Source organism: Eleutherodactylus coqui, chromosome 11 (genome assembly GCF_035609145.1).
Source record: "Eleutherodactylus coqui strain aEleCoq1 chromosome 11, aEleCoq1.hap1, whole genome shotgun sequence".
NCBI classification, from domain to species: domain Eukaryota; kingdom Metazoa; phylum Chordata; class Amphibia; order Anura; family Eleutherodactylidae; genus Eleutherodactylus; species Eleutherodactylus coqui.
In genome coordinates, this window is record NC_089847.1 from 132,542,926 (window position 1) to 132,562,801 (window position 19,876).

General features: G+C 44.7%; 1 protein-coding gene across 2 annotated transcripts in view; it reads right to left on the minus strand.

The window, feature by feature from the left end:
- The window catches only part of IRAG1 (inositol 1,4,5-triphosphate receptor associated 1), a 125,351-nt gene that overhangs the window by 61,298 nt on the left and 44,177 nt on the right, over window positions 1–19,876 (minus strand). For both annotated transcript variants that reach the window (XM_066583545.1, XM_066583544.1), the window contains 5 exons: window positions 12,516–12,681; window positions 5,464–5,558; window positions 3,704–3,780; window positions 1,094–1,267; window positions 338–415 (listed from right to left, as the gene is read on the minus strand). In XM_066583545.1, coding sequence (XP_066439642.1) covers window positions 338–415; window positions 1,094–1,267; window positions 3,704–3,780; window positions 5,464–5,558; window positions 12,516–12,584 — 493 coding nt within the window. In that variant the 5' untranslated portion in view covers window positions 12,585–12,681. The remainder of the gene's footprint in view (window positions 1–337; window positions 416–1,093; window positions 1,268–3,703; window positions 3,781–5,463; window positions 5,559–12,515; window positions 12,682–19,876) is intronic.

Genomic DNA, 19,876 nt, shown 5'->3' on the forward strand with positions numbered 1-19,876 from the left:
CATAGGACCGCACACTGTAGGACCCCAGACCATAGGACCGCACACTGTAGGACCCCATACTATAGGACCGCACACTGTAGGACCCCAGACCATAGGACCGCACACTGTAGGACCCCATACTATAGGACCGCACACTGTAGGACCCCAGACCATAGGACCGCACACTGTAGGACCCCAGACCATAGGACCGCACACTGTAGGACCCCATACTATAGGACCGCACACTGTAGGACCCCAGACCATAGGACCGCACAGTGTAGGACCCCAGACCATAGGCTTGACGTTCCCCCATATTTCATGTTCTCAGTGCATCAGAACATGTTATGGTTGGCCATACCTGGAGCTGCAGGGAAGGTGAAGGAGTTGCTCCGGGATGACACAGGAGACACTTTGGGGCTCGGTGACGGAGAAGAGGCTATAAGGGAGGAAATGATGAAAGTCTGATTATAGCAGTAATGTCCAATATACCATGTCCATACATGCTGTGGGGCAACACTGCTGATGGATAATGTATATTAGTCTCATATATATGAGTTATACGTCTATAAGGCATCCTCAGCTACAATATCACACCACAGGATATGCTTATATAGACAGGGGTATATAAACGGTGGGGAGGAACCTAAAACCCCACTGACTGGTCCCCAAAGCGGCTGGACGTGCTGCCCCTATTGTCTGTATACCCCTATAGGAAATATTATCAGCAGTCTATGGGATATATATGGCTGCAGGTTTCCATACACTAATGTATACATTTTTTGTGATCACACGCCTTAAAGAAAAAAAAGCATTGAACTACAAAACTTTATCAAGAAGAAAGAGTTTACAGTGAAAAATGTATACGTTATTTCATATCAAAAACGGATCAAAACGTATACTGCGCTTACGGTTTTAAAATTGTGAACCTTATGCTTAAGATGCATGAAGTAACAGTGTGAACAGGCCCAAATACTGATACATTGTAACAAACTGCTGCCTGCACGGCCAGGGGTCAGGCTTTCAGCCACTAGAGGTCAACAAGAATGTTTCCGTTCATTCACAGCAAGCAGAGAATTTGAAATACAAAGTTCTATATATGAAATCTACCACCCACTTGTGGGGGAGTCGGAGAGGCTGCATCGTGAGCGGCGCCCGCGGCGGGTGAGGAATTTGTCGCTGACTTTTTTGGCCTCTTCCAACAACTGCAGGTTTTTCCTCTTGTCCTCCTCCGATATCCTAACGTCAGGTAGGTTGTCGTGGAGCAGATCGATCACATGACCATTGTTGTCTGGAAGAACAATGTGCGAGCGGTCAGTAGCAGTGAAGCCCCCTCCATCTGTGTAAGGAACACCCTGTGCCAGTCACTACGCAAACACCTCTACCTTGTGCCAGTCACTACATCGATGCCTCTACTCGGTGCCAGTCACTACACCAATGCCTCAATCCTGTGGCAGTCACTACATTGCTGCCTCCACCCTGTGCCCTTCACTGCACTGATGCTTCCACCATGTGCCAGTCACTACACCAATGCCTTAATCCTGTGCCATTCACTACAATGCTGCCTCCACCCTATGCAGTCACTACACTGCTGCCTCCACCCTGTGCCCTTCACTGCACTGATGCCTCCACCATGTGCCAGTCACTACACCAATGCCTCAATCCTGTGCCATTCACTATACTGCTGCCTCCACCCTGTGGCCTTCACTGGACTAATGCCTTCACCCTATGCAGTCACTGCACTGATGCCTCCACCCTGTACCAGTCACTGCACTGATGCCTCCACCCTGTACCAGTCACTGCACTGATGCCTCCACCCTGTACCAGTCACTGCACTGATGTCTCCACCCTGTACCAGTCACTGCACTGATGTCTCCACCCTGTACCAGTCACTGCACTGATGCCTCCACCCTGTGCCAGTCACTACACTGATGCCTCATTGATTGTAAGTTCTTGTGTGCCTTCTACTTCCTCCTAGATTGTAAGCTCTTGTGTCCCCCCTATTTAATTATAGACTGTAAGCTCTTGTGAGCAGGACCCTCATGCCTATTGTTCACCAGGTGAAGGCTGCCTGTCCATGGGCGTAGCAATATCCCGCGGCAGATCTACATCGCGGGAGCCACCGCCGGGGAGCAGGAAACAGCTGACGGTTGCCCGCACTCAGCCTAAGTGACAGATAGGCTCACCGCGGAGAATAGCGGCAAATTGCAGCATGCTGCGATTTGAATCCTGCAAGCGGAGAATTGCTATGATTCTCCGCTCGTGGACGCCGCGGCTGCGTTTTTCATAGCAACGCTATGAAAAGCTTCAGACAGCGTGATTCTCCACCGATAAATGGCTGGCAGAATCACGCCCGTGGACACGCAGCCTAATACTACATGTAATGTCCGATTCTGTCTGTTCATATTCCCTCTGGTGTGTAAAGTGCTACAGAATACAAATATTATTAGATTACCAAAAATGTACCAAAAAGAGTGACCGCCGCTGGATACATGTGGGCCGTGTGTCTAATGGGTCTAGTGAGATGAGCTAGGATGTTCTCCATCGACATTAGTTGATACATTTCTTTTACTGGATGTTCCTGACATCCGAACTGCTGATCTCCTCACACTGGAGACTGGAAACCACTTTGGTCAATTTCAAAAATACTACAAGGACCACCCTATAAAAATCCTTGCAAGCGCCCCCTGGTGTGGGCAACCCAAGATGACGGTGAAGAAACACTTGACCCTCGGTATGAATTGTATCCAAGACTGATTCAGCTCTGAGAACTTCGTGGACAGGACCCCTCCGCTTCCCTCCGTGCGGCCTCCATACATGATGTTCCCAGGACGGCTTTGGTAAACATTGTGAAGTGTTCCTCTCCCTCGGCCCGGCCGGTATGTGTTGGCAGCCGACTGCATATCTGTTGGCATTTACCACCAGAGTGGAAAGTCACCCTTGAGGCATCTGCCAAGATGTGATGCCCATATCCACCGGTCACCGAGGTATCATTATGTGACGTTCATGGACGCAGCAATACCAAATATGTTTGGGGGGGGGGGGTTAACTAGATTTTTAAAAATTCTTATAAATATGGGAAAAGGAGGGGGGGGGGTTAATCCTTTATTACCTTTTTTTTTAATAATTACATTTTATAAACTGATTTTTACATCTTTTTTAGTCCCCCATAGCGGACAAGAACTTGCGATGGTTTGATCGCTCCTGCCGTATGATGTAATACAGTAGTATTACATTAAACCGCGATATGACGCGTAATCTATCAAGCCACGCCACAGGCATAGCTTTATAGGCAATTTGTAATGGCAGACCTGGGGGCTTTCAGAAGGCCCCTGACTGTCATGGCAACCAAATGGCTCACCGCAATCTCATCGTGGGGGGCTGTTTGGGACCCCCAAACTCCGACCGCGGCATTTAAATGCCGTTCTCAGAACTGATGGCGGCATTTAAAGGGTTAAAAGCTGTGAGCAGCGGGAGTGCTGATCTCAGCTGTTGTGGGCAGGTGTCCGCTGTAAGAAACAGCCAACACCTACATTGTATGGAGCAGGATCAGCTTCAAACCCCGAACCTCCATGGAGTCCATGACATAACTGTACATCCTCACCACAGTAAGGGGTTAATGTGTTGGATACAAAAACTGGGCCCTGAGGTAGCGGTACCCTTGAGAGGCGCCCTAAAGTGACAGTCCTACCAGAACTCTTCCAAACGGAGCATTCTGGGGTCTTACCAACAGATATCAAGGAACTTGCCGACGAGAAGGAGGATCTTGCCTGACGACTGGATCTGAAGGACGGACTGTGAGGTCTAAGGGACGAAGTAAAACACAAGATCTGTCACTTTAATTATACATTTACAGGGGTTTCCAGGCAAATATTCTGGATGATCTATGTTCGGGATAGGTCATACATAGTTGATTGGTTGGGGTCCACCGCACAGGACTCCAGTTGTTCGGGGGTCCACTGTCAGCCCCACAACACACAGGGTTTGGAGCAGAAGCACATCACATCAACCCCAATCCGAATGTAGTAGCCAGCACTTGTAATTGCAGGCGCAGCTGTCATTGATTTTAATAAGAGCTTTGCCTGCAATTACCACTGCCGGCCACTACATAGGGGTCGGAGCTAACAGCTTCTTCTCTGTATCCCTGTGGGTTGTGGCTCTGACAATGGGCACCCACTCTGCTGTTTGGCTGGGGTTCCCGAGTGATGCAAACAAGACGGTCAATTACTGATAACCTGTCCTGAAGATACGTCATCAATAAATTGCCCCCAAAAACCCTTAAGATAATTAACTAAAGAACACACAGAAGTTCAGAGAAAATGGGATATACAACAATATATCAGCTGGTGTAAAGGGGCCCCCATTTTTGTTTAGTTCTCCACTTTTTGAACTTTATTATTTTGCTCAGTACAGGTCCCTACCTATACAGGTGCTGATGTCACGACAAATCAACACAAAAAGAACAAAAACAAAAAATTCAGAAGGAAAGTAGAGGAGCAAGAGACACCGATCACAAACTAAGATGTTTCTACACGAATGTACCGAGCATGAAAAACAAACAAACAATGAGAACAGGAGCTCCTAACGCAGGAAGAGAAGTCCTACATCTGGGTAAGAAAAATGAAAAAAGCGCATACAGAATGGGAGGAATTGGGCTAAGCAGCAGCACATGTGAAAAAGACTTGGGTACTAATAGATCACAGACTGAACATGAATCAACAATGTGATGCAGCAGCAAAAAAGGCAAACACTATTCTGGTTTTTAGGATATTTTTCCTTCCAAACCACAAAATAAGTGGAAGGTCGTTTGATCTCAACAGATTCCTAACCTTTGTCATAAGGGGTTGGAAATTGGAAGAAAAAGGATGTTTTTTGTTAGTTTGACCCCTAGGTAGTCAATTGAGGTTTCTGACCGTGCAAAAGGAGAGTTAGCTTTTATTATCCTGCCACGTTCCACTGCTATAGAGACATGCAAAATAGTAGATTTTCCGAAATTTATTTTGAAGTTAGAGATGGAGCCAAAATCATCCAAAAGGGAGGTAAGCTTTGGAAGGCTTTTTTTCAGGATCTGTGACCAAAAAGATAATGTCATCCACAAAAGCAGCCGTAGAAAGTGATCTTCTCCAAAGCTTAAACCCAGAATATCCGGATCTTGTCTGACCTTTTGGAGTAAGGGCTCGGGGGCGAGAATAAACAGAGAAGGGGTAAGAGGGCAACCCTGGCGAGTTCATCTGAGTGCACACTGACAGAATTATGTGGGTGCTCTATAGTGATATCATTTGTGCACTATATTGCAGTATTATGTTGGCACTGTATGTTGGTATTTCATCTGTATACTGTTATAGACTGGGCACAGGGGTGGCATTATTTAGGGTTCAAGAACCTTTAGTTGTGGAGGAAACTTTAATTCCCAAATGCAAAATCTACAATGAAACATATAAAACAGAGCAAAGCGACCGTCCTGAGAACATTCACTGAGCTGCTTACCGGCTTCTTTCAAGACAGTTTTCCTCTGTAGTATTTCCAGGTTCTGGTAGTATTATAGATGGCGGAATGCAGGCTCTCCCACCGGCCGCTGCATCCTGGGGATAAGCACACAGGCAATGTATGACTTGGTAGAAGGAATGGGGGCTAAAATATTAGGGAGCTCTAACTGCTTTATATATAGTTAGAACCCAAATCACTGCATGCACCACCTTACCTGTCCCACATATATATATATATATATATATATATATATATATATATATATATATATATATATATATATATAAAAATACTAAGGACCACCTGACTGAGTGATGAGTGACTGTGTGATTTACATGTGATGATGTCACTATCCTGTGATCAGTCACCGGGGCTCTGAGCTCCACCCCCTGATCACATGACAGTGACGTAATCACAGGATCTTCATCCCTGTGCACTGAATGAGGGATTACAGGCAGACTACATTTCCCACAAACCACTGCGGCCTCAGTTGCTATGGATACAGCAGTACTCAGTCTGGCAGTTTGTGGCTGGTTGTGAGACAGCTGGACACCTGTGTGGAGACTCCAACAAATGACACCTCACAAATGTCCATATACATAGCTGGCGGTGCAACATTGAAGCATCGTCCTTCCCCGCTATCTTCACATCTCCTGAGCCTGATATCATGTCATCTCCAGTGATAATGCTGGCAACACCAGTCCAGCCTTCATCTAATTGTCAGCCATTGTCCAGTGTAGGAACAAACCGTCGCTGTCGCACAAACATGTCACCACAGAGGGGTCAACGCCGCCGTGAAGCTAATGCAGCTCACATGACACAGCGACAAGCCACGATGTCACCTCAGCCTCCAGCTGATGTTTGTAAAGCATGTGCAGCTCATATGTGAAAGCAATCCCTTTCACTATACTAAACTACTAAGTGGCGCACCGTGCCACCAGATACACTGGTACTAGTATATATATATATATATATATATATATATATATATATATAATAAACACACTGCACAGTACTACTTCTCATGTCCTGTATATACACACTGCATAGTACCACTACTGTCCTGTATACTGTATATACACTGCATAGTACCATCTCTCCTGTCCCATATATACGTATAATATACACCCTGCACAGTACTACTTCTGTCATGTATACTGTATATACACTGCACTGTACCCCTTCCCCTGTTCTGTATATATATAATATATATATACACATACACCCAGTACAGTACAGCTTCTGTCCTGTATACTGTATATACACTGCACAGTACCACTTCCCTTGTCATATATATATATACTCACACCCTGCACAGTACCCCTTCTGTTCCGTATACTGTATATACACTCCAAAGTACCACTTCCCCTGTCTATATATATATATATATATACATACACACACACCCTGCACAGTACCACTTCCCCTGTCCTGTGTATATATATATATATATATATATATATATATATACACACACACACACACACACACACATACACCCAGTACAGTACGGCTTCTGTCCTGTATACTGTATATACGCTGCACTACCGTTTCTGTCCTGTAGGAGTAGTGCTGATCCCGGTATGTATGATGTTAGTGCAGCGGATGTTTTGATCCATGAAGCTGAGCTGTGCGCAGCAGATATTGGGATTTCCATCCTGTTACCGGCATCATGTGACCAGATTTTGTCTCTGCTTATAAATGCAACAAATTAAACCCATTTCTGAGAATGCGGCTCCGTCTATTATTAGCCGCAGAATTTCTACAAAAACTGAACTCTCCCGAGGGAACAAACTGGTGAAAAAATGTTAACATGAAGAGCGCACAATATATCATAACAGCCGGCCGCGGCGAACCCTCATACCAGACGGCAAACATCTCACTGCCTCACGGCCAGCATCTGAAGGACAGCTTCACTTGTGATGCTGCGCTGGACCTTTAGGGGGCAGTTATCCACAAACCCCCTATGACATATACATCCGCTATGTACAGTTTCATCAGGTCTTTGTTCCCTCTTCTCTACTGATCTGCTTATAGAAGTGCCAGTCTTCACCGAAGTCCTTTCATGCTATTCAGGAACATCAGGTTGACCTCAGTCTTCACCGAAGTTCTTTAATGCTATTCAGGAGCATCAGGTTGACCTCAGTCTTCTCCGAAGTCCTTTAATGCTATTCAGGAGTATCAGGTTGAGCTCGGCTCTGGGTTCCACCAAGGAAAGGATTATCACAGCGCATTATATATCCATGATATAGAAGAAACCCTGAAATAATACGGGGTGTTTCAGTCAAACAGAAGCAGAAAGTGTGAATGGGAGGAAAATGGAACTACGGGAAATGTAAGAACAGCTTACATTTTTGGCGCACACTAATAAACCTCTCTGTATGCCCCATTGGCAGCACCAACAACACCCAGTCTGTATTCCATTCCCTGCCATCTTCTCTCCAATATGCCCGCTGTTACAGTAGCAATTGTATCACAGAGGCGGGCTCACAAATCTGGGAGATCATTCACTGTAGTCGCGAATACATGGTCCTTCCTATAACCGCAGGGGAACAAATCCAGCAGAGTAAGACTTGATGAACGGCCTCCACATTGCTCCACCGCGTCCAATCCAGCGGTCTGGAAAGGTGTTATTGAGGGAACTCCAATGTGGGGGAGTCCATCTTGCTGGAAGACGATGCTAGGTTGTAGATCGACTACTTGGGGATGCAAGAACTATTATAGTATGTCAAGGTATACGGGACAGTTATTCCCCTCCCCACCCCAAAAAAGCCAAAATGATAATCCTGTCCTCCATTACACCAGACATTCGGTCTTGCGCCATCTCGGCTATGTTTGTTCTCTGTATACGGAGGAATGTCTGGTCCCCCATATCCGCACATTATGGAAATTGAGAAAGAAGAAACGGGGCCTCAAGACGTTTCCAAGAAAGTGACAGTTGGTGTTGATATGATGAAGCACTTTGGTTGCACGTTCCTGTCTCCTCGGCCGGTCGTCTGGCTCCAATTGTTGGACATATCTGCACTTTATAAGGATACATATGAAGCCACTTATGCCATACTTGATGCTGGCGGTACACTGAATTGGTGCTGGATTAATTAATTTTCCCGGACGTCTCTGAAGCCTCACTCGAATTTCTTCCACTTTCTCATTGGATACACTTTGACGATCTCCCCCACAGAATGCAGAAAGCATCTAGGGAGAACTTGACCCCCAACATACTTTGCTCCTCTCTCTTATTCATCCCGCTGACAACGCTGTTGCTGCATCCTGTCTGTTCCACTGCATATGCTATGATGATTGCTCTGATTGCCTTCCTTCGCCCGTCTGTTAAGGGGTCTATACTAGATATATAGGAGTATCTGTTTGTCTTTTTGTATTGAAGAATATTTAGGATAGGGCTGGAATGTGGGAAGGGCGAGGTCCCCTAAAATGGAAGCCCGCCATGACACGGGGGGGGGGAAGCGGGGGAGAGAGAGCCATAGTTAAAGTATTCTGGGGAGTATGGGGTTAAATTTTTTAGTTGTGGGGAGAATTTTCTAGAATTAGGGGGATAGCAGCGGGGATTGGTGGATAAAGAAAGGGGTGGGGGAGTATTTAAGGAAAGGGGGAGTGGCAGCACCATCTTTTGCAGGGAGCACGCGAGAGTCCCGCTCGCCCGCCCTAGAGTTTGGGGTGGGATTGTGGGAATATACTGTTTTGTCATGGCAGCTTGGCGGGTGGGGGGTCCTTGGAGTCACTGGAAATTGTGTGGGGGGAATCCCCCCGTTTTAAATTTTATGTGATCTGGTGCAGGTGACTTGGCTGGTGAGGGGGCGGCAGTAGACTCCCTCCGGCTATATGTCGCAAGAGTTGTTGCCACCCTTTGGGCGGCATGGTGGCCCCTGAGCCTGTCGGTCCGGTGGGGGGCAGTTGTTGCGGTTCCTGTTATGGTTGCACCAGATTTTCGTGACTCCAAGGACTCCCCCTGGTTTGTTGTTCATTTTATGTACTGTTTTGTTAATAAACTGGCTGCTGTGGCCATTTTAGCCAAAGACGAAGGAGTGGCGTCTTTATTGGTGGAAAGGGGGGGGGGGGCTACAGCGGAGGTATTCTGGCCTCCACCGGTCATGGTATTAATAAAGAATTGTAATTTTTATAAGAGGCTGGATTTGGGAAGGACATTCTTGCTATAAAACAGCTTGAGAAAACTCCCCCAATATCATGCAGCAGGGGGACATAATCTCCACTTGTTCAATCAGGGGGACATAATGTGATCCTTTGAATAGAAGACCCGGGATATGTGCTCCAATTCACGATCTTCGCATCCTCATTGTTTCTCTATAGAGCAGAAGTGGAGCCACAATTGCAATAATTTCTACTTTTCCCCCTCATTTAGGCGGGTCCAGAATCGGACCCTGTGCCCAGCCGGCATCCACGCGTACATACCTTCTGAAATCTTCTCTGTACTGTGAATGGTCCGCACGGTGAGCCTTCAGACATGCGCAGTACAGATTTTTTTTTTTTTTAGACCTCCACCTTTGCCGCGTTATCGCCTAGCGATGATGCAGATTCTGCGATCTTTCCGCAATATCATGGTGGAAGGGCCATGGGTCGGATGGCTTCCATTGATTTCAATGGAAGTCATCCGCACGGAATCCACGCAAAGACAGAATGTGCTGCGATTTTTCCTTCATGAGCAGAAAATCGCTATTGACAGGGGTGTGACTTCATCCCGCTATGCGGCTGTGATAATAACGGAACCAAGCGAAACCATTGATGTCAACGGTTTTGTTTTCATTACCGCAGTTCTCACACGTTAATTGTACGGGCGAGAAAAGGTAGCACTCTCCCTAGTAACTACGTACGGGAAAGATCGGGCAGCTGCTATCTTCACGCAATTTTTTTAAAACAACCGAGAAGAGAAAAAAAAACTTGTTAATGTGAATCTGCACTCCGTAGCAGCGAGCGTAGTTGCGCATACGGTCGTGTGTTTTTGTCCTTATGGTGAACCTCCATCTTTGAAGCTATGCCATCCCAGTGTGTTTGGAGTTTTATGTGTAGAGCTCAGTGACTTTAACCCTTTCCAATCCAATTTGTATCCTGGTTTTCCTAGGGGGCTTACTTTTTCTGCCATTATACAACAGCGCTATATGCTGGCTAAAGCCAGTACTGCATGAGGTGACACGTTGGATAGGCTCCGACAGCAGAGAGGCTGGCAATATACAGTAAGAGAACCCTGATGGACGTCTTCCAACATCAGAGCTGTACAGCCTTAAATCATAATGTCTTAAGACGTCAGCCAGTGGATTGGAAAGGGTTAAAGGAAGTCTGTCATCTGTTTTTTGGGCTATAAACGGAATATACTATTAAATGTGCGGTGGTGTATTTAATGTATTTATACCTTCCTTTCTTCTCAATGTGTCTCTACTGTGCAGTCAGTACGATTGCAACGCGGCGATGATGGTGTGTGACATCAGCCGGGGCCAGGGAGTCACAGTGCATACGGAGTCGTCAGTGCGGCGCGACCGCAGTGACCGTGGAATACATGACGTCTCCAGTGGGCAGCGCTGGGGGCATCACTACTCACAGATGGGGTGGCTTTTGAAACCATAAGTGGGGAGAGAGTTTGGACCACAGGTAGCGGTGGACCGCCCATCGTACGGACGGCCGCTAATTTGCATATAGCATTGGCTAAACTTAAGGGCTGATAACAGTGAAAAAAACACACTGGGAAAAAAGAAAGCCCTCAATCCATTCTACATAACATGGCACATGTGATACTATATTCCATTTATAACCCAATTAAACAGGTGACCGACTCCCTTTAATCCTTGACCTCCCTGTGTGGGACCTCACCCGACATTCAGATCCCCTGCACACCTTTGATGTTGGGCGAGGTCGGGCGCATGTTTCTAACACTTTGCAGGACAGAGCTCCGATGTCGCAGGCTGTTCTGCATATGTGTATATTCCACTATGCAGTCAGTTAGGTGGGCGCTGGCTTCGTGGATGCGAACAGAGAGGTTAGTATGACATTCCATCCCCAGACTCAGACCCCCCTACTATGAGCCCATAACCGCATGGGGCTTTTACACGGAACGATATGTTAAAAAAACCATGTAAATCGCTGGATCGTTTAAACTTGTACGGTAATCATTCAGTGTAAACACAGCCAACGATGAATGATAATTCATTTGCTTTTCCATCATCTTGAAAGCATGAAACATTATTGTTGGCTCATTCGCCAATCGTTCAGTCGGCCTCATTCACCGGTACAGAGAATGTGAACGAATGAACGACTTGCGAGCGACTGATTTATCTGCCCGTATAGACAGGCTGCAGGAGCGGGCGAACTCTGCAGGGGATACATCGTTCCATGTAAAGGCACTTTCAGTTTATGGGGCTCAGAGCATGTAACAGGTGCCCTATAAATCAGGAGGGCGACAGTAACCCCAGACCTGCCAAGTGTCCCTCTTTTGGAGGAACAGTCCCTAATTTTGCCCCAAGTTCTGTGTCCCTCTTTGGCCTTTAACTGTCCCTCCTTTTGACCTTGGAGAAAGAGTTCCGTTACCGTTTCCCCGAAAATAAGACAGTGTCTTATATTAATTTTTGTTCAAAAAGGTTTAACTTTTTTACATGTATAGCTGTTAGCAGGGCTTAATTTTTGGGTAGGGCTTATATTTCAAGCATTCTCAAAAAGCCTGAAAAATCATTTTGCATCCTTGAAAATTCTGGAAAATCATGCTATGTCTTATTTTCATGGAAACAGGGTACTAAACTTACCGTATTGCTTCATGAAGTCGCCCTATGGTTCCTAACTGCATCTGAGGACCCCATTGGTATGTTATTCCATCCCAAGGTGCCATTTAGATGGTAACATCCTCAATATTACGCTGGTTTTGTGCTAATATTTAAATTAAATGCATTTGAGTGTAAAAGCTGGGCGGAAAATGGATCTTGTACACAATCAGCCATAAGTGTCCGTCTCTGACTGTCTGCGTGTTGGGAGGTAGGTTACCCCAATTTACAGCTTCCATCCGGACGGTGACTATGTAGATGGAGGACACTCACCTTCGGTGGAGCAGGTGAGGAGTGCTGGGCATCTGCAGTTTGCTCCGGCACCCCAGGTACTGTGGGCATCTTGGACGGTGACTTGGAAGCGCCCCTGTCCTGGGCTGACCATACACATCAGCTAATAGTACTCAGGAGCGGCTCTGGATCAATCATCTGCCGCGGGCTGTAAATAAAGACATGAGTACGTTATATCATATGTTATATCACTGGATTATGGGCGGGGGAGTCATCATTGTGCCAGCAGACGGCAGCGGTATTACTTGTCAGGGTGCTGGACGGTACTTTGTAGTATCCAAGCACTGTGGGCTGCTATCTGCTCAGTGTGGGCGCTGGTTATCAGGGTTTAGCTGGGCACCGCGTGGCATCATGCAAGCACCTCATGTGCTATTTATCAGGTACCAGTATCCAAGCACCGTTTATCTTATGTCCTACTTATCACTTCTGTATTGTACTATTTACCTGCCATTGTGCGGTATTATCCAACTGTATGTACTATTTCCCTGGATACTGCAGTGTATTATGGGCAATGTATGTACCATGTCCTACCGCACCCCTTGTCCTGGTACTGCGAGTTCTGTACATACTATCTGGGCCATCCAAGCACTGTATGCACTATATATCTGGGCACTACCCAAGCACTGTCTGAGTACAGATGATGTAGTAGATGTGACCCGCAGTCCTATGTAACCCCACAGATAACACAGTGATACCTCTCTGAGTACAGATGATGTAGTAGATGTGCCCTGCAGTCCTATGTAACCCTACAGATAACACAGTGATACCTCTCTGAGTACAGATGATGTAGTAGATGTGACCCGCAGTCCTATGTAACCCCACAGATAACACAGCGATACCTCTCTGAGTACAGATGATGTAGTAGATGTGCCCTGCAGTCCTATGTAACCCCACAGATAACACAGTGATACCTCTCTGAGTACAGATGATGTAGTAGATGTGACCCGCAGTCCTATGTAACCCCACAGAAAACACAGTGATACCTCTCTGAGTACAGATAATGTAGTAGATGTGCCCTGCAGTCCTATGTAACCCCACAGATAACACAGTGACACCTCTCTGAGTACAGATAATGTAGTAGATGTGACCTGCAGTCCTATGTAACCCCACAGATAACACAGTGATACCTCTCTGAGTACAGATAATGTAGTAGATGTGACCCGCAGTCCTATGTAACCCCACAGATAACACAGTGATACCTCTCTGAGTACAGATAATGTAGTAGATGTGCCCTGCAGTCCTATGTAACACCTTACGCTATCAGCATGAGCTATGTGGAAGGACAGCCGGCTCTGCTACATATGTAGTTGGCCAGGAATGGGCTCGGCTCCCCCTGCCTTATATAGCAGCTTTTATGAATTAGCGGGAGTTTTCCTTCCCGGAATAACATTGTGTCTATTTCTGTCCTCGTCATTCATCATATAAGCGCAGGAGACAGGAATAATAACAGCCGCGTCCATTCATTCCCGTCCGCCGCAGTCACCGGGCTGCCCCATCTTTTCCCACGGTGCTTACTGTAAGAACTGAGAACCCAGCTTAATTTAGCAGCATCAGAACGATGGTGGCCCCCGGGGGCCGGACCTGCAGCCAGATGCCCAGGACACGATCAGAAGGATTGCACTTCTTCTGCCTTTGCTGCAGCTTCCAGCATTAAAGGGGCAGCCCCCCGGGGGCGTCCTTCCATGAATTGAGATATTTTTCACTTTTTCGTCGCTCTCATTCTAAGGGCGAAGTCAGACGAACGTTTTTTGCACGGGCCATTGTGTGCGAAAAAAAGTGTCTGATAGAGCCATTGGTTCCCTATGATGTGTTCAGATGTCCGTCCCTTACAGGTGCAAAATACTCGCACCTGCAAAAGATAAGACATCTGTGCGCCGGGAAGGTCCGTGCTGCCCGTAAAATATCCCCGCGGGGAGTTCCCTCATTACTGAGCACAGTGTTCAGAGATGATGGGACTCCCCGCGGAGTCTAAAGAATTCCCTGTCACAGCTGTGGAAGAGGATCGCGATGTTTCCCCATTGGTTTCAATGGGGCCGGCGCTGCAGCCATTGAATTCAATGAATGGCTGAGCGCTGCCTGTGATTGGCTGAGTGCTTAGCCAATCAGACTCGGCACTTTCTGGAGGCGGGGATTTTTAAATCCGCGGCCAGCAGATAGTGCTTCAGAGCAATGCTGGGGACCAAGCGAGAAGACGTGCCAGAGCCCCGACAGCAGCAGAAGGTTATATATATATATATATATATATATATATATATATATATATATATATATATATATAATATATATATTTATTTTTTTTACAGCAGCTAGGAATGATTTTCAGGAAAGGGTTTGTATTTCAAGCCCTTCCCTGAAAATCACTGCGGGGGTTGTCTGCATCCCATTGCTTTCACTGGGGCCGCTGCAGTAGCGCCGGGCACGGAGCTTTGGTCACGCGCATTTTTAACATGTGTGGACCGTTTTTTTTTTGTGCACATAGAACTGAGTCTAACTGAGCCCTTAGAATGAGAAAGTAAAAAAAAACACATCAGGAATATCTAATCACTGATCCACCAATCCCGTCCAATCATGAATTCGGGCTTTAGTCATCCTGTGTACAAGCGGCCAGCGACAGGGCACTGAGTGGTAAATCGCTCATTTATATGAGCTGCTTGATTTTCAGCCCACCTATAAAGTAACTGTCGGCCGTTGTTAACAGGAAGCACTCAGTGAGCGACTGCCTGTTCACTGTGAATGGAGGCGGGCGGCTGGAACGATGCCCGGCCCGCTGCACCTCCATTCACAGTAGGACTACCTCTCCAGTGTAAAGCACAGGAACGATAGTCGTTGGAACGGCTGACAGGCACCAGCGCTCCGACAGTCGCTCCTTTTAAAAGACCTTTAGTCGAAAAATATCAAAACATTAAAAAACTGAATAAACTCGGTATCGCCAGCCGTGCTGACGCAAAGAATAATGTTATCAGGCTTGGTCACTAAGGGTTAAACTGTCCCCCAGCAGGCAAGAATGGTATAGCCTCAGCTAATGCGGTGCTGATGCATCATGGGATTGATGGGAAGGTGAAGTGCCTGATAATTATCAGAAATGTGGCTGCACTGCATGGAAGTGGCTGCAATATGCAGAGAAGGCCTCCAGAGGGTGACAGGCAATCAGGTGTGTGTGGGGAAGGAGTGGGCCACCGGAGTGGCCCTTTAAATAAAATAAACATTTCTCTTTAACTATTTCCAGTTCTCTGGATGTGGCCTGCAGTATAAAGAATGGAGGTTTCCATTCTGATTGCGTTGGCTACATAAAGATCATATATTTCCATGGCTTTCCACAGATGTCTCCTCGCATTGGTACTCTGACATCACACCTGGATTTCTGTCAGGTAAGCTTCTGTGACATCACAACTGCTTTTTTTGTTAGGTACACTGCTGTGACATCACAAGTGTGTTTCAGTTAGGTAACTTACTGTCACAACACAGTTGGATTTCACAGTTAAGCTGCAGTGACATCACAAGTGAGTTTCAAGCAGCTGTGACATCACCAGACTTTTTCTGTAAAATACGCACCTGTGACATCACAATTGGATTTCTGTCAGATACAACAAAACGGTGACATCATAAGTGAGTTAAGTTACATAAGCTGCACTGAAATCACAATCCGATTTCAATCAGATAAGCTGCTATGACATCACAACTGGTGTCAGTCAACTACGTGGCAGACATATCATATATAAATCATATCATATCATATCAGCAGATGGAAATCAATATGCCCTTATGCCGCTCCTGCACGGTTGTTTCTATTTACGGTGTTCACATCTGCAGAGGTGTCCTGTTGACTGGGACAGCAGCTACCGCGTTTCCCTGAAAATAAGACCTTGTCTTATATTTATTTTAGCGCCAAAATATATGCTAGGGCTTATTTTCAGGGGGTGTCTTATTTTGAATTGGCTGAGTGGTTGTGAGCGTTGGTCGCAGCTCAGCATATTCAAAAATCCCTTCCCCACACAGCGATGGCTGTGATTGGCTGAGTGGCCGCGGCCATTGCTCACCACCGCTCAACCATTTCATACACTCATTGGCTGAATTGATGGCTGTGATTGGGTGAGCACCCACGCTCAGCCAATTACAGCCATTGCTGTGTGGGGGAGGGATTTTTGAATTGGCTGAGCCACGGCCATCGCTCACCTCCGCTAAGCCAATGCATACACTAAATACACGAAGCAATGGCTCTGAGTGGCTAAGCGGGTGCTCAGCCAACCACAGCCATCACTTCCTGGAGGCGGGATTTTTGAATACCATCACCAGAAAATGATGTTCTATGACCTCCGAGGACTACGGGAACTGCGCAGACCTATGGAGAGCAGCGGGAAGGACCTGGACAAGCCTTCTAGGTAAGGTGTTCCTTTTTTTTAAATGTAGCGTAGCTAGGGCTTATTTTCGAAATAGGGCTTATAGTTCAAGCCCTCCTCCCCTCACCCCGAAAATCAGGGTAGGGATCATTATCGGGGTAGGTCTTACTTTTGGAGAAACATGCTATACTTCTTGTATACCTATACTTCTAGGTGACCTTTCAGAACAAGCTTCTATGTGTGAACATGAGAAATAATACTATATTAGGCTATTATATAACTTGTATCCATAATTAATCGCTCGCTTTCTCCTCTATATTATATATATATATAATTCCCAGTTGTCTCTGAGCTGGTGGGTGTAGACTGCTGCTAGGATGTCTAAACACACGGTGCACATAGAGAAGAAGAGATCCTGCTCTCCTATCTCTCTGAGCTGCTGGATGTTCATTGCTGCTATGATGTCTCCTTATACTGCATATGGAGAAAAAACAGGTTCTAGTCCCCAACTCTCTGCAGTACAAACAAAAATGACAATATCATGGAGGACACTATACATAAGTACTGAGCAGTGTAGGTGTGATTTCAGCAGATGTGGGACATCAGCAGTTACATTCTAGTACATAGGAGTAGTATTATAATAGTTATATTCTTGTACATAGGGGGCAGTATTATAGTAGTTATATTCTTGTACATAGGGGGCAGTATTATAGTAGTTATATTCTTGTACATAGGGGGCAGTATTAGAGTAGTTATATTCTTGTACATAGGGGGCAGTATTATAGTAGTTATATTCTTGTACATAGGAGGCAGTATTACAGTAGTTATATTATTGTACATAGGGGGCAGTATTATAGTAGTTATATACTTGTACATAGGGGTAGTATTATAGTAGTTATATTCTTATACATAAGGGGCAGTATTATAGTAGTTATATTATTGTACATAGGGGTAGTATTATAGTAGTTATATTCTTATACATAGGGGGCAGTATTATAGTAGTTATATTCTTGTACATAGGAGGCAGTATTATAGTAGTTATATTCTTGTACATAGGGGGCAGTATTATAGTAGTTATATTCTTGTACATAGGGGGCAGTATTATAGTAGTTACATTCTTGTACATAGGAGGCAGTATTACAGTAGTTATATTCTTGTACATAGGGGGCAGTATTACAGTAGTTATATTATTGTACATAGGGGTAGTATTATAGTAGTTATATTCTTGTACATAGGGGGCAGTATTATAATAGTTATATTCTTGTACATAGCAGGCAGTATTATAGTAGTTATATTCTTGTACACGGGGGCAGTATTATAGTAGTTATATTCTTGTACATAGGAGGCAGTATTATAGTAGTTATATTCTTGTACATAGGGGGCAGTATTATAGTAGTTATATTCTTGTACATAGGGGGCAGTATTATAGTAGTTATATTCTTGTACATAGGAGGCAGTATTATAGTAGTTATATTCTTGTACATAGGGGGCAGTATTATAGTAGTTATATTCTTGTACATAGGGGGCAGTATTATAGTAGTTATATTCTTGTACATAGGGGGCAGTATTATAGTAGTTATATTCTTGTACATAGGGGGCAGTATTATAGTAGTTATATTCTTGTACATAGGGGCAGTATTATAGTAGTTATATTCTTGTACATAGGGGGCAGTATTAGAGTAGTTATATTCTTGTACATAGGGGCAGTATTATAGTAGCTATATTCTTGTACATAGGGGGCAGTATTATAGTAGTTATATTCTTGTACATAGGGGGCAGTATTATAGTAGTTATATTCTTGTACATAGGGGGCAGTATTATAGCAGGTATATTCTTGTACATAGGGGGCAGTATTATAGTAGTTATATTCTTGTACATAGGGGGCAGTATTATAGTAGTTATATTCTTGTACATAGGAGGCAGCATTATAGTAGTTATATTCTTGTACATAGGAGGTAGTATTATAGTAGTTATATTCTTGTACATAGGGGCAGTATTATAGTAGTTATATTCTTGTACATAGGGGGCAGTATTATAGTAGTTATATTCTTGTACATAGGGGGCAGTATTATAGTAGTTACATTCTTGTACATAGGAGGCAGTATTACAGTAGTTATATTCTTGTACATAGGGGGCAGTATTACAGTAGTTATATTATTGTACATAGGGGTAGTATTATAGTAGTTATATTCTTGTACATAGGGGGCAGTATTATAATAGTTATATTCTTGTACATAGCAGGCAGTATTATAGTAGTTATATTCTTGTACACGGGGGCAGTATTATAGTAGTTATATTCTTGTACATAGGAGGCAGTATTATAGTAGTTATATTCTTGTACATAGGGGGCAGTATTATAGTAGTTATATTCTTGTACATAGGGGGCAGTATTATAGTAGTTATATTCTTGTACATAGGAGGCAGTATTATAGTAGTTATATTCTTGTACATAGGGGGCAGTATTATAGTAGTTATATTCTTGTACATAGGGGGCAGTATTATAGTAGTTATATTCTTGTACATAGGGGGCAGTATTATAGTAGTTATATTCTTGTACATAGGGGGCAGTATTATAGTAGTTATATTCTTGTACATAGGGGCAGTATTATAGTAGTTATATTCTTGTACATAGGGGGCAGTATTAGAGTAGTTATATTCTTGTACATAGGGGCAGTATTATAGTAGCTATATTCTTGTACATAGGGGGCAGTATTATAGTAGTTATATTCTTGTACATAGGGGGCAGTATTATAGTAGTTATATTCTTGTACATAGGGGGCAGTATTATAGCAGGTATATTCTTGTACATAGGGGGCAGTATTATAGTAGTTATATTCTTGTACATAGGGGGCAGTATTATAGTAGTTATATTCTTGTACATAGGAGGTAGTATTATAGTAGTTATATTCTTGTACATAGGAGGTAGTATTATAGTAGTTATATTCTTGTACATAGGGGCAGTATTATAGTAGTTATATTCTTGTACATAGGGGGCAGTATTATAGT